Source organism: Elephantulus edwardii, unplaced genomic scaffold, assembly GCF_000299155.1.
Source record: "Elephantulus edwardii isolate Elephantulus edwardi_28Jun2011 unplaced genomic scaffold, EleEdw1.0 scaffold00115, whole genome shotgun sequence".
NCBI classification, from domain to species: Eukaryota; Metazoa; Chordata; class Mammalia; order Macroscelidea; family Macroscelididae; genus Elephantulus; species Elephantulus edwardii.
Window position 1 is genome coordinate 999,836 of NW_006399865.1, and position 13,097 is coordinate 1,012,932.

Below are 13,097 nucleotides of genomic sequence, written 5' to 3' on the forward strand. Positions count from 1 at the left end.
CTATGTTTCCCCTTTGGGAACTGGCCGCTGTGCCTGATTCCTGTTCCGAACAATAGCGCTGCGTCTTCCCAGGAGCGGGGCTCCTTGAGCGCCCTCCAGAAGATCCCCTCAGTTCACCCTAAAGGAGCGCTCGCCTTTCTCTTTGGGGGGGGGGGGGCGCGCTGAGCGCGTCAGCTCCCCTGAAACCTAGAAAGCTGCTTCTTCCAATTCTTGTCGTTGACACCTGGAGTGACTTTGGACTCAGTGACGCCATGTGCGAGACGGAGTTTTCCAGGCGGTAATGCTTACAGGATCAGACCTCCAGGTCTTCCTCCCCCAGGGCCACTGGGGGGGGGGGGGAGGGTGTCAAACCGCTTAACTTTCCGTCAGCAACACCTAGCCTTCTTCTTGACTAGGGGCATGCAAAGCCTCACACCCCCACACAGGAAAAAACGCCTCCGGGTTCAGGCTGTGGAGAAGAGAGGTTTCATGCCCTCGCACCCCCCGCCAGAACCTTTCGATGCCCGGAAGATCGCCCCACTCCGCCCTGATGTTAACGTGCCTCCTGGGATAGCTCCCTGAGGAGGCCGCCTTCCCCCGCCAGGCCCGGAAGACGTGTGGGGAGTTCCTAGAACAGGGGGATCGGCCCCACCCCGCACCAAGCGCTCCCAGGTGTGCAGTGTCCCCTGAGGCCAGGAGTCAGGATCTATAACAGGTGGGAGGCCACAGAGAGGCGCGAGACCGCCCAGGAGAAATGGGCTGGCTTGGAGGCAAAGGCGTCGGAGCGCACCATTTCCATGCTCGTGCGCTCACCCGCTGGAAAACGGTTTCTGCGGGGTGCACGACCACCGTATGCGGACGCAGCTCAACTGTGGCCACCTGCACTCTGGTCTCCACACAAGTCTCCTGAGGTCCCAGACCCAGCGGTCTTCCCAAAACCCCAGCAAAAACGCCCTGAGTTCCCAGAGAGCGCCGCAGCCCTGCACGAGCCTCCGCTCTCAAAATACAAGCACCTGGGGGCGGGGACTAGAATGACCCTGGAACACCCAAGCACACCACCCTGGGTCCTAATCTTTGGGGTGCCTCTCTTTGAGCACCATGTAATTCCGGAGGAACCAGACCTCGAAGCTACAGGACTCATAAGCGGGGAGGCGCAGACACCCCCACGAAATACTGGCTCACGACGTGGTCCTAGCGGGGCTCGCAGGGTGCGCCGCGGTCCGGGCCGCAGAGCCAGGAAGCCCTCAGCCAAGAGAGACAACAGTGCCGCCCACGGGCACCTGCGGGGCTGGGCAGGTCGTCGTCCCCGGGAGTAAGGGCGCGATTCTCGGCCTCGCCGCCCGGGAAAGCGCGCCAGCCCGCTCGCCCACCTTGTCAACCCCGTCACTGCCCCTTGCCCAGAGCACACCGCTCGCCGTTTTCCGCGGGAAGACAGACAGTTGGGGACAAATGCTGTCGCCTACTTTGCGCCCCAGCGCAGGAGGCTGGAAGGAGGGTTCTACGCTCGGGTATAAAAATATACGCCGAGAAAAATACAAGTGGGGTCTGCGGTCGGCCGGCCAGGAATTTGGGGCACCGTGGCTGGAGGGGCGGCTCCGGAGTGCTAGGGGCCTGGGAGGGCCAACTTCAGGCGCCGTGGCTGAAGGCGCAGCCAGGCGCACCCCTGCGCGTGCCGGTATCCCGGTACCTGAAAGTGCTGGAAGAAGGCGGAGATGCGCGTGATCTGCAGGCTGAGGCACCTGGAGGCGCAGCGGGCGCGCTGGACGCTGCCGGCCGCCAGCGACTCGTCTAGGCGCCGCGCCGCCGCTGCTCCGGGCCCGGCTGCCAGGCAGCCCCCGGCGGCCAGCCAAAGACATAGGGTAAGGGTGGCGCTGGGCGCGCCTGGCTGCATGGCTGCGGGCGGACTCAGGTCAGCGACCGCTCTCCGGGACCGCGCGGCCGCAACTCGCCGAAAGTTCAATCGGCTCCTCCAGCACGAGCCTCGCCGCGCCTCGGGGGGGTGGGCTGAGGATGACAGGCGGCTGCGCATTGGCTGGAGACACTGTGAGTGACAACAATGGAGGGCCCGTGGCAGGTTTAGGAGCACAGGGCCCGCCTCCCCACGAGCTCTGCCCCACTCTCACTCCGCCTCCAGGGGGACGTCCGCTCCTCCGCGGCCTCAGGTGTGAACCTGGCCAGGCTTGCGGGGTCCCCTTCGGACCGAGGGCGGGAATGAGTTTGCGGGACCTGGGGCCCGGCTTCTTGTTTCTTACTCAGTCCCGATCGCTTTCTCAGAATGCAATTCCATTTTCCTAAGTACTGGGGAAGAAAGGGCTACGTATCAGAGTGAAGGGCCTTCCAGAAAAGCCTACAAGAGCACAGAGGCCTTTGACCTACAGCCTTCCTCCTCCCTCCCCGCTTCCTCTCTCTTCCTCCTTCCCACTCTTCTCCCCTCCCTCCCCTGTTTTCTGTTCCTCTTTGCTTTTTCCTTCCTCTCCCTTCCTGTCATCACCTGGGCAACAATCGGAATAAAATTCAATAGATACAGCACCTTGTCTCCGTGGGTCTGTTTTTCTAGAGCACGCCACACCCCTGCCCGGTGTGAGTGAATGACTCAAAACTGAATTCTTTCTCACACTCCCTCCTCCTCATACCCTCTAGCTTTGCCCCAAGCCTCCTTTCCACCACGGACTTCTAAGCTCTTCCGCCACCTCCCCCCCCCCCATTTCTAGCCGTGGGTAGCCCTAGGTTAGCAGCAGTGCTTAGTACACAGCTTCAGGAGTCTGCCCCATGTGGGCAAAATGCTTTGTGAGGAAGCACCGCTTCCCTTGTTTACTGGGTACTCTGACCCCAGGGCTGGGAATAGAGAGATGACTACAATCAGGTAAAGATAGGCTGCGATTCCTCTACACGCCTGTGCTAGCCACCGCTACATAGCATCTCAGCGAGGGACAGACAAAGGCAGCAACAGCCTGTCTTCACAGAAAACCACCAGAGACTATGGAGCTTACACACAGACACCAGACAGACATACAGGGACAATTCCCAGCCCTGCCCTCTGGTCTCCTGAAACTCCTCCATTCTTTGATTGGGGGGGGGGGCTTCTGAGAACAAATTATAATGACAACCATCTGAAGTTTTCCTGTGATCCCATGATCCTCTGTTCAAGCACACCCTCTCACACGTACACAGTTTAAACCAGAAGGCCTGAGAAAGTGAATTGGGTGATGTCTGTTTCTATGGACTCCAAAATTGCAGCATTGTTTTGGTAAACAGTGCCCGAAGGCCTTAACTGAGTTCCTGGGTGATGCTAAAGTAAATGTGCTCACCTGCTAACCCAAAGGCTGGAGCAGCCATTCCACCTAGGGGCACCTCAGAAGAAAGGCCTGGCAGTCACCTTTGGGAAGCAAATCACCAGTCCTGCCTTCCAAGCCACCTCTTTCCAAGTAGATAGCCAATGACTCCATTTGGCACTGTTACCTGATTCATAGTGACAACGAACTGTTGAAGCTGTTCTCTTTACAGAAGCAAACTGCCACCTTTCTGCCACAGAGCCTCTGAGGGATTTCACCTGCCAACCCATCATCAGCCAAGTAATTAACCAGCATGCAGCTGGAGCTTCTTCCATTTTGTAGCTGGTCCTATCCATAGGTCTTAGACATGACAATGGTAAGGCTGAGCTGGACACACGAAAGAGGGCCCCAAGCTTTGCGGAAAGCCCCCTAGCACCAATCAAACGCTTTAAAAATAGTACACAAGAACAACAATAACCACAAAACGGTTTCACTCTGCCAAGCTGACACAGAGGCCACTCAGAAAGCCCCCTTGGCCAGTGATGGGCGACACAGGGACTGTCTGCTGAAAGTCATCGCTTTCACTTGAGAATTGTGAAAACCATTTCCAAAACCTGCACCCTATCCTGGTGTTTACATTTCAGCAAATACCTGGTCTTAGTGAGGGCAGCATTTGACGCACGCCCACGTTTTCTTACGGCATCCGATTTCTAATATTGCATGTCCTATCATGAAATTTATATTCTAGAAAGTGAAACAGCAAGCCTGTCTGCTGAGCTTTTAAAAATAGCTTCCAAACATTCAAAGGGATCACTGTCTTTTCGCCCCCCCCCCTTGGGTGGGGGAAGCAGTGTGTGTTACTTCTATGGATTCCATAGTGCACTCATTTTCATGAATAAACGCATTCTATAATAAATCACAAGAGAATAACTAGCCGGTTGACCTGAAAGTGTAGGCTAGAACATTTAGGCTCCCTTATTCTGCATATGTTAGGATAATGCTTGTGGTTGGGCCACTTTCTGCCCTTGGAATGTTCACAGACAATCTCTTGGATTACTCAGGCTTTCCACTTGCTATTTCTTTTCATTGTAAATTGAATGACAGGCTTCAACATAACGGCTAAAGAGTTGGGTGAGAATATTTCAAGAGTAGCCAGAAATAGTTCTTTCGGGTGTAGGTTTGACTCACCTGTGCAGGACACACAGGTGAGGGCAGCATTTTTTGAGAACCTAACAAGCTCCTGTGCCTAGGGGTGCAAATGTCTCACTAACTTGAAGTGCAGAGGTCCTGGTCCACTGGGGCAACCTGGAAGAAAGGCCTGGCATTCTGCTTATGAAAAATCAGCCCTAGAAGCCCTTGTGGAGCACCTGTTCACCTAGACACAGGACTGCCAAGAGATGGAGTCAACTCAATGGCAAGCAGTTACCAGGTAGCTGTCACATCCCAGGGTCCTCAGGCTCAGAATGCCTGGTTCAGGGCCTCTCAGATGTGACTTTGGAACTGAACTTTTAAACATCCCTTGGTGATGATACAGCAAATAACCCAAGCATGACAGTTTGAAGACACTGATTTAGAAAACATGGAGCCATAAAAAAAAAACCAAACACCGAAGTGCAGGCTCTGATTGACATGGAACCGCTTGATGGATTTTTGCAGAAAGTGTCATTTCTTCGGCCTGTCTGTCTTGGTCTGGATTGGGTGGACTCGTCTATTTCTTGATGATCACGATGATGTATTTCAGCCCATGCATTCAGGCAAGACATGTTAACTTGTTAGGTTTTCAAATTTGTCTTTTAAAAGTGTCAGCTACCTTTGCTACAGACAAGACATGAAGAAATCAACCAGACCTTTCTGTGATGGCACCCCCTCATCGCCCCACCCACCCCGGAAAAGCAAATACGGAACTTGCTCCAGAACTGGAGAAGCATCAATCCATTCTTTTGATGGAATTCTAGTCTTGGAGAGAATGCGCCAGCCATTGGTTATGGATGGGCATCAGTGATGGGCGCACTGCTTATAGAGAACATTAGTCATGCAGTCCACTGGTTCTGGCGGCCACTAAAGTGGGAGTAGGGCACTCACCTAGTAGAAACTTCCCCACAGTGCTTCCAAGGCTTTGAATTTTTACAAAAGCAGATTGTCACACCTGCCCACACAGAGTGACTGGTAGTTTCGAACTGTCAACCTTTTGGTTAGCAACCAAGTGCTTCATTGCTGCGCACCATCAGAGCTCCTTACATGTTGTTATGTGCTGTCGAGTCGTTTGCGACTCATAGCGACCCTATGCACAACAGCCCTAAACCCTGCTCTATCCTGCGCCAACCACACTGCCTCTGACACACCCATCCCAATTACCCCAGTCACCGAATCAATCCACCTCATAGAGGGTCTTCCCCTCCTGCGCTGTCCCTCCACCCTCCCAAGCATGATATCCCTCTCCAAGGACCCGTCCCTCCTGGCAACATGTCCAAAGTATGTCAGACGAAGCCCCAGAATCCTTGCCTCCAAGGAGTGGCTTGGTTTAATCCTCTCCAAGATGAATCTGTTTGTTTTCCTGGCAGTCCATGGTACTCTCAATACTCTTCTCCAGCACCACAGCTCAAAGGCATCAATTCTCCTTCTATCCTCCCTAGTCATTGTCCAACTCTCTGACGCATAACAAGCGATTGCAAATACCATGGCCTGTACCAGGCGCACCTTAGTCTCCAGAGAGACACTGTTGCTCCTGAGTACTTTAGAGAGGTCCCTAACAGCAGACTTTCCCATCGCGATACGCTTTTTGATTTCCTGACTGCTGGTGCCAAGAGTGTTGACTGTGGAACCGAGCAAACTGAAGCTGTGAACAATCTCAATCTCTTCGTCATCCATCCTGACACTGCTGGCCATTATATGTATAGGGAGCTCTGATGGCTTAGTGGTAAGGAGGTTGCACTGCCAATTCAAAGGCACCTGGTTTGAATCTATCAGCTGCTCTACAGGTGACAGATGGGCAGTCTTCTCCCATGTGATTAACTGCCGATGAAATCCTGCATACAACTACAATTCTTTTATTTTCTTGTAATTCTAGATACCCTACTTGGGTCTGATTTGAGCACAGAGAATGTTTTTCTTGTTACCAAAATAATAAAATTTCCCTTGCCATGTACATAGACAGTTATTGTTATTGCCCATCACCTCGACGCTTAGTAAAACCTTACCAAGAAATAACAGATGCAAATGTGTTTTCTATTACTTCTGTGCACTAAAAAGTATTTATTGGCTTAAAAAAAGTTCATTTGCAAAATAAACAAAGTATTGTCAAGTAGCACAAATTCAGACTACTCCACATGGGCGTAGCTGGCATTTATCCTTACATCTTTCCCTCCCCTCAACTCCCCCGCCTGCCCCTGTCGCCTTTAACCACTGTCAGCAAGCCAGTTCTGACTCGTGCGTGACAACCGAACTGGGTTCCACAGGATCTGCTTGACTGTCATCTTTATAGAACATCGCCAGGCCTTTCTCCTGAAGTGCAGCTGAGTGGGTTTGAAAGGCCAACCTCTCAGTAAGTAATTACATCATAAAAACAAAAAAGCCAACTGTCTGCCATCAAGTGGACTCTGACTCATGGCAACCCCTCGCTCAGCGAAGATCCTCACATCTTTGAGGATCGCTGGTGGATTCGAGCTGCTGGCCTTTCAGTGAGCAGCCCTAATCAGTGTCCGTCGGGCAGCCAGGCTAATAGCATTTGCTAGACAACGCTCCCATGATAGTTTTACTCTTTAACTGTAATGATTACGAAAATGTGCAGCCTTGTATTGGAATGTGCATTTTTTAGCTTTCTGGGATCGATTCAGGGAATGGAGACCTCAACATTCAACTGCAAATACCTCCTGCCCCAGCACCCTGACCCTGAAATCTAACTCGAGCACGTGTCACAGATGACCTCTGCTGACTGGGACATGACTCACCAGGACAGCTGCGGGACCAACAAGTGACATGTGGCTTTGGAAACACAAAACCTAGGCGTTTGATGCCAGTAACTGTGATCATACCGGAACCCTTCACCCTGCTGGTCAGGAGATTCCTTCTACACTAATTCGCACGTTAACAACTGGACAACAGACAAGTGCCAAAAGCCCGGGTTCCCGGAGCTCAGCCTGCACACCAAACATGCCTAGCATTTACACAGGGAACTATTTAAACAGAACACGTAATGTCTACATTTCTGCTGCTTGACATGCCCAAAATACTGCCTGCTTCTCTCAGACTTCTGGAGAAGTGTGTTGCGTTGCGGTCCTTATTGTTGTTAGGGCTGTGGGGTCAGTTCCACCTCATTCTGACCCTATAAACAACAGGAGACGCTGCCCAGCCATGTGCTATATTTAAGCCCCCTGCTGCAGCCACCATGCCAATCCAGCTCATTGGAAGGCATATACAAGCAGACAGAATCTTCAATGATATCATTTTAACTATGAAACGACCTTTCTCCCTCCCGAATTGTCTTCATTTCACAGGAAATGCATGATCCCTTTTACGCCCACCCCCCCCAGTAAGACACACACTTAAAGTCTTGTGACATTAGAGCCCCTTTTATCTTTTAAAAACCAAGGTGAAATGAACAATCATGTTTTTATTCTAGTTTTTCTTTTGAAGCAGGAACAGAAACTTTCAGGTGCTCTTCAAAAATATTTGGCTATTTTCTGTTAAAAGACTCTGGAGTCTTTTTCCTCTGCCATTTAGGAGCCAGCTGAAATTTACATGGAGCCCTATGAATATCAATGGTTTTGGAGAGAAGCCCAGCAGAGGGAGAAGAGGTGCTTTTAATGGGAAACAGCGCCACACACTGGCCAGGCCAACAAAATGTTCAAGGATCTGTAACAGCACCCACTAGGTGATGACCTAGTTCCAGGGCAGTTTTTGACCCTCCAGCATAAATCTGACTGCAGTCATCGTGAAATGCTCTTAATTAATGCCGACTAGATTCACATCAGGGTATATTTTAACCTAGGAAAGCTCTGCTGTGTAAACACTGTCAAGTTGAACTAAATTAGCATAATAGCCTTCAAGGGAGGGGGTTTTCCACCCTAGCTTTTAAACACTTCTCAAATCATCCCCTATAAAACTAAATGACAGAAGCAGACCGTCTATGGATTCTATTGGGAGGCGGCTCTGTTCAGAACAAGCTCTTTGCAGCTCTTGCGTTGATTCTTAGTTTCATAAAATATGAGAACATAAGGAAGATCCAGCACCTGCCTCTCAACACTCACCTTAGACAAGGTGAACTAGCTGTCCAGAGGTTATAATGAGCATGTTTAACACCGAGAGGGGAAGCACTGTGACCAAGAGAAACCCAACGGCGTGAAACCCAGGGGAGGGTCAGTCATGAGTTGGGTCCCACTTGAGAGCAGTGCATGAGTGAGTGACTGAGTGGTGGTTCATCAATTAAGCACTCAACTGAGAACCAAAACGTGGGCGATTTGAACCCGTGCTAGCTGCTCCAAAGGAGAAAGAAGTAACAGCTTCAGAGTACAGCCTGGGAACCCTTTGGAGAGGTTCTACTGGTCCTCCAGGCCCTTATGAGTTCGAATCAACTCAGCAACAAAGGGTTATTGCTTCTTCAAAACCAAAGAATCATTGGTTCTAGACTGAGGCTTTGTCTTCACAATGTTTTTATGTAACTATAACTGTGATGGGTGGAGCCATGTCTGCAAAAACGCTAAGGGCTCATAAGGAGTGGTGCAGTTCAGCGATTAGGAAGGGTGACCGCACTCGATTAGCATGAAGCCTGTGCCACCTTTGCAAAGCCTTTCCCTGGTCTGCTGCTCAGCCACTTGCCCCTATGAAACAGACACCACAACGTAATGACCCCGTTGGCCTGCTGTGCCCCGATGCTGCCACAGGACCAGCAGAGACTGTCAACAGGACCCAAGTGCTCCGGCCTGCAGTTACACAGACAGGTATTGGCCACTGGTGGAGTAGCACATGGGAACATGGTTTTCTTCACTGTGGGGTGACTCGTAGTGACCTGCCCTGTGGGGCTACCAGGGTAGCAAGTCTTCTCACTGCCATTACGTGGATTCAGACCAAAGCGACACCATTGGGTTTCTAAATTAGAAGTGACTGTCCCTCTTTTGCCCAAGAAGTTGCTGTGCATTAAAACCATGGGAGACACCTGGCCTTCTGACTAATGGTATACCAGTGAGTCGGAACTGACACACAGCCTACCCTTCAGGGGATTTGCAGAGGCAGTAAATCACACAGTAAATCCTATCTTTGTCCTGCAGATCAACTGGAGGATTTGAACCAAGTACCTTTGTGTTGGCAATGCAATTCCTTGCCACCACAGCACCAGAAGTCCTTACAATATGTGATGGAGGGTCTTATCGTTGTGTGTCATCGAGTCAGAACCGACTCCCCCTGTAGGTTTTCAGAGGCTGTAAATCAACAGAAGGGGATTATCCATCCTTCTCCTGAAGAGCAGTTGGTGGATTCGAACCCTGTGTGTGCCTTTGGCTTGGCAGCAAGCTCACAGGGTAGTCGTCATCTGCCTCTGGGCAGCCTGCAGGGTGGGGTATTGTTCCAATGGCATGCACCCCATACAACAGGCCCCAGGCCACTTCCATAAGCCTGCTCTGACACTCTGTCAGACTAGCAAACCCTCTCTAATACATTTTTAGTGCTCATTGCATGCACACTGTGGAGAGTCCAATTAAACAATTCTTTTTAATTCCTTACTATTTTTTTTAAAATCTTTGGTTGTTGTTGTTGTTGTGTGCCGCTGAATCGGATCTGACTGGCACAGGAGGAGATTGCCTCTCCTTCTCCAGAAGAGCAACTGGTGGACTTGAACCACATGCCTTTGGGATTGCAATGCAGCTTCTTGCCACGAGGCTACCAGAACTTCCTTAACTCCTTACTTTTAAAATTGGCTTTCTTGAAGTGAATTTATGTGGATAAATTTACATGAAACTAAGCCAATTTGCATAAGATAAAATCCCCAGTGATTATGATTTGAGAAGGAATCTTATTATGGGAAGGAGCCCTGATTGTACAGCTGTTAAGTGTTCAGTTGCTAACCCAAAGTATGGTGCTTTGACTCTACCCAGTGGTTTCTTGGTAGAAAGCCCTGGTGGTCTGTTCCCATGGGGATCACAGCTTCTGGAACCCTCTGGAGCAGTTCTGCAGGATCCCAGGGGGTCACGATAAGGCAGAACTGACTCAACATCATATAACGACACAATGTTACGACAAACTTTTCCTGTGAAACCTTGGATTTTTTGTAGTCAGACACATAGCTTTTGATCCTTAAGACTGTTCGGCTTATGTGTTGCTTTCAAGAGACATTTTTATTGCAAGGGTGTAAGTCAGCTGGTTCCTTGACACACTCTTGCACAAATCCTGGTGAAATGGTCAAGGATGACCCCAGAAGAAAACACCAAATCTGTCCATAGGTCAGCCAGAGACCCAGAAGATAGCTGGTGCCCAGCCCCAACCCAGGGGAAGATCGCCAAGCATAAGGGCACCCCGGCTCCCTCCACGCTGGGGCCACTGTTCCCTGTGATGAGGCCAGATCAAGGGTTGTTCAAAGATGACTCCAGGCTAGAACAGCACTTCCCAAATCAGGTACAGAATGCATTCATCAGGGAAGGAGGAGGAAGTGGAGGAGGGAGGGGCGGGGGAGAAGGAAGGAAGGTTTCATAGCCATTTGAGTTTATTAAAGACATTTTGTTCACCTAAAGAGATCTTAAAGAAAGAGAAGGGACCCATTACTAAGCGGAAGGGAAGTGCTTTCACAATGTACATAACTGACAACAAGAAGATGTGGACTTCATTTCCACAGACCAATGGAAAAGAACACACGGATCACTACAAAATCGGGGCAGGGGTGGGGGAGGGGGAGAGACCACCAGAGCCACTGCCATCGCCTCGATCCCCACTCAGGTGAGCCACCCCCTGGATTCTCTTTACTGGAGGAAACCGCTTCTCTTTCTTCCACAGGACGGCTGGTGGAACCTAACCCTAACCCTAACCCTAACCCTAACCCTAACCCTAACCCTAACCCTAACAGCCAACCTTTGGGTTAGTAGCCCAAAAAGCAATGGACTCTACCACCAGAGCACCTTACTAAGGCCACAGTGATGCCAGGTCACACCCTGCAGACCTGGCATTGAAGAGGCCCCACACCTCTGTGATGCGTCATTGGTGGGGATGTGAATGGGTGGACCACTCCCGAAGATAGCTTGCTAGCCTTCCCAAAAGCAGCGATGGCGCTCGGCTGACAAAACCCTGAGTAGAGGTTCAACCACTCAGCTGAGGGTAGCAAGGCCCAGAGAAGCCCACGCAGCACCCACTGGTGCGTTAGCAGCTGGGTAAACTCCCGTGGAGTCACATTGTGAGATATTATGGTGGTCAAAGAAATGTACCGCAGAGGAGGACCATGTTAACAGCCAAAATAGAACTTAACTGACAGTTCTAACAAACAGCATATGGCAGGACACCCACTTATCAAGATAAAAATAACTGGAATTAAAAGAGAATGATTAGTAAACACATGGGTGCAGAGTGTCTAGAAAAAGGAGAGGAAAGGGTGTGGTGGCCGTGGACGTAGGACACGGCGTGGACGCAGGCCTGTCTGGGTCTGAGGCGTGGGGATGTCCTGGGCTGGTGGCCCCTCGCAGCCTGCAGGGATGCTCCCTGTGGCTTGCCCAGCCTGCTGAGAACTTCCCGAGGAAGCATCTCCAGGCCACACTGCTGGAAGTTAAATTTCAATGTCAACAGTGGCATGCTAGCACACGTCAACTTGAAAAGGTAACACAGCAAAACCTGTGGAAGCCAGAACCTGCCTAAGGTGGCAACTGGTCAGAGATGGAAACACTTTCCATTAATAGAGAGTAACAGGAAAGTGGCCAGACTGTACCCTGTCAAAGGCGAATGCTTGGAAGACCCGGCAAAACAAGGCCGACCCATCTAGTTCCAGCTCTCACAGGTTTCACTACCATTAAACAGCTAAAACCAAGAGGCTAGTAAACTGATTTTGATTTACGGCAACTCTGTGTGTGTCAGGGTGAACCTCTGCTCCATAGGATTTCAATGGCTGACTTCTGAGAAATAGATTGCGAGCCCTTTCTTCTGAGGCACCTCTGGGCAGACTCAAACCTCCACTCTTTCTGCTAGCTGCCAAGCATGTACACGTTTCTTTGTATCACAAAAGGCTCCCTGCCATCCAGGTGTTCTGATCCATGGTGACTCTATAGAGTAGAACTGCTCCCCAGCTTTCCAAGGCTGGCCACTTGTACAGCACAGCCTGCCTCATCTTCCTCCCCAAGAGCAGCTGGAGAGAGGGGTGTTTGTGAGACACCATGGAAGCCAGTGCACCAGCCCGAGCCTCCTCACTAGCTGGCAAGCGGAATGGCTGTCAGGAGCCATGTCTGGGATGCTGGTGGAAATGCCATGACTCAGGAAGCATGCTTTATCTAGCACCATGTTCCTAAAATTTAAAAATACAACCAGGTGAAAAGAACTAAATGCTAGTCACCATCTATTTCTTTCCACAGTAACTAAGGTACAACGCTTCTAGAGTGAAACTAAATGCATTGTTTCTAGGAAGAGTCAATCAAAAAAGCAATTCTTTCTTTCTGGGTGCAAAGTCAGAGAGCAAGGCTTAGTGACTGAATGCTACCCTTGGGAACAATGTTGTTGTTGTTGTTGTTATGTGCCGTCGAGTCGCTTGCGACTCATAGCGACCCTATGTATAACAGCCCTAAACTCTGCTCTGTCCTGTGCCAGTCGCACTGTCTCTGACACTCCCATCCCAATTATCCCAGTCACTGAATCAATCCACCTCATAGAGAGCCTTCCTCTCCTGCG

At 50.6% G+C, this 13,097-nt stretch overlaps 1 protein-coding gene across 1 annotated transcript in view; it reads right to left on the reverse strand.

Moving 5' to 3' along the window:
- Positions 1 to 1,870, reverse strand: part of KAL1 (Kallmann syndrome 1 sequence) — a 129,838-nt gene extending 127,968 nt beyond the window's left edge. The window contains exon 1 of the mRNA XM_006892353.1: positions 1,667 to 1,870. Within this exon, the coding sequence (XP_006892415.1) occupies positions 1,667 to 1,870 (204 nt within the window). The remainder of the gene's footprint in view (positions 1 to 1,666) is intronic.
- Between the last annotated feature and the right edge of the window lie 11,227 nt (positions 1,871 to 13,097).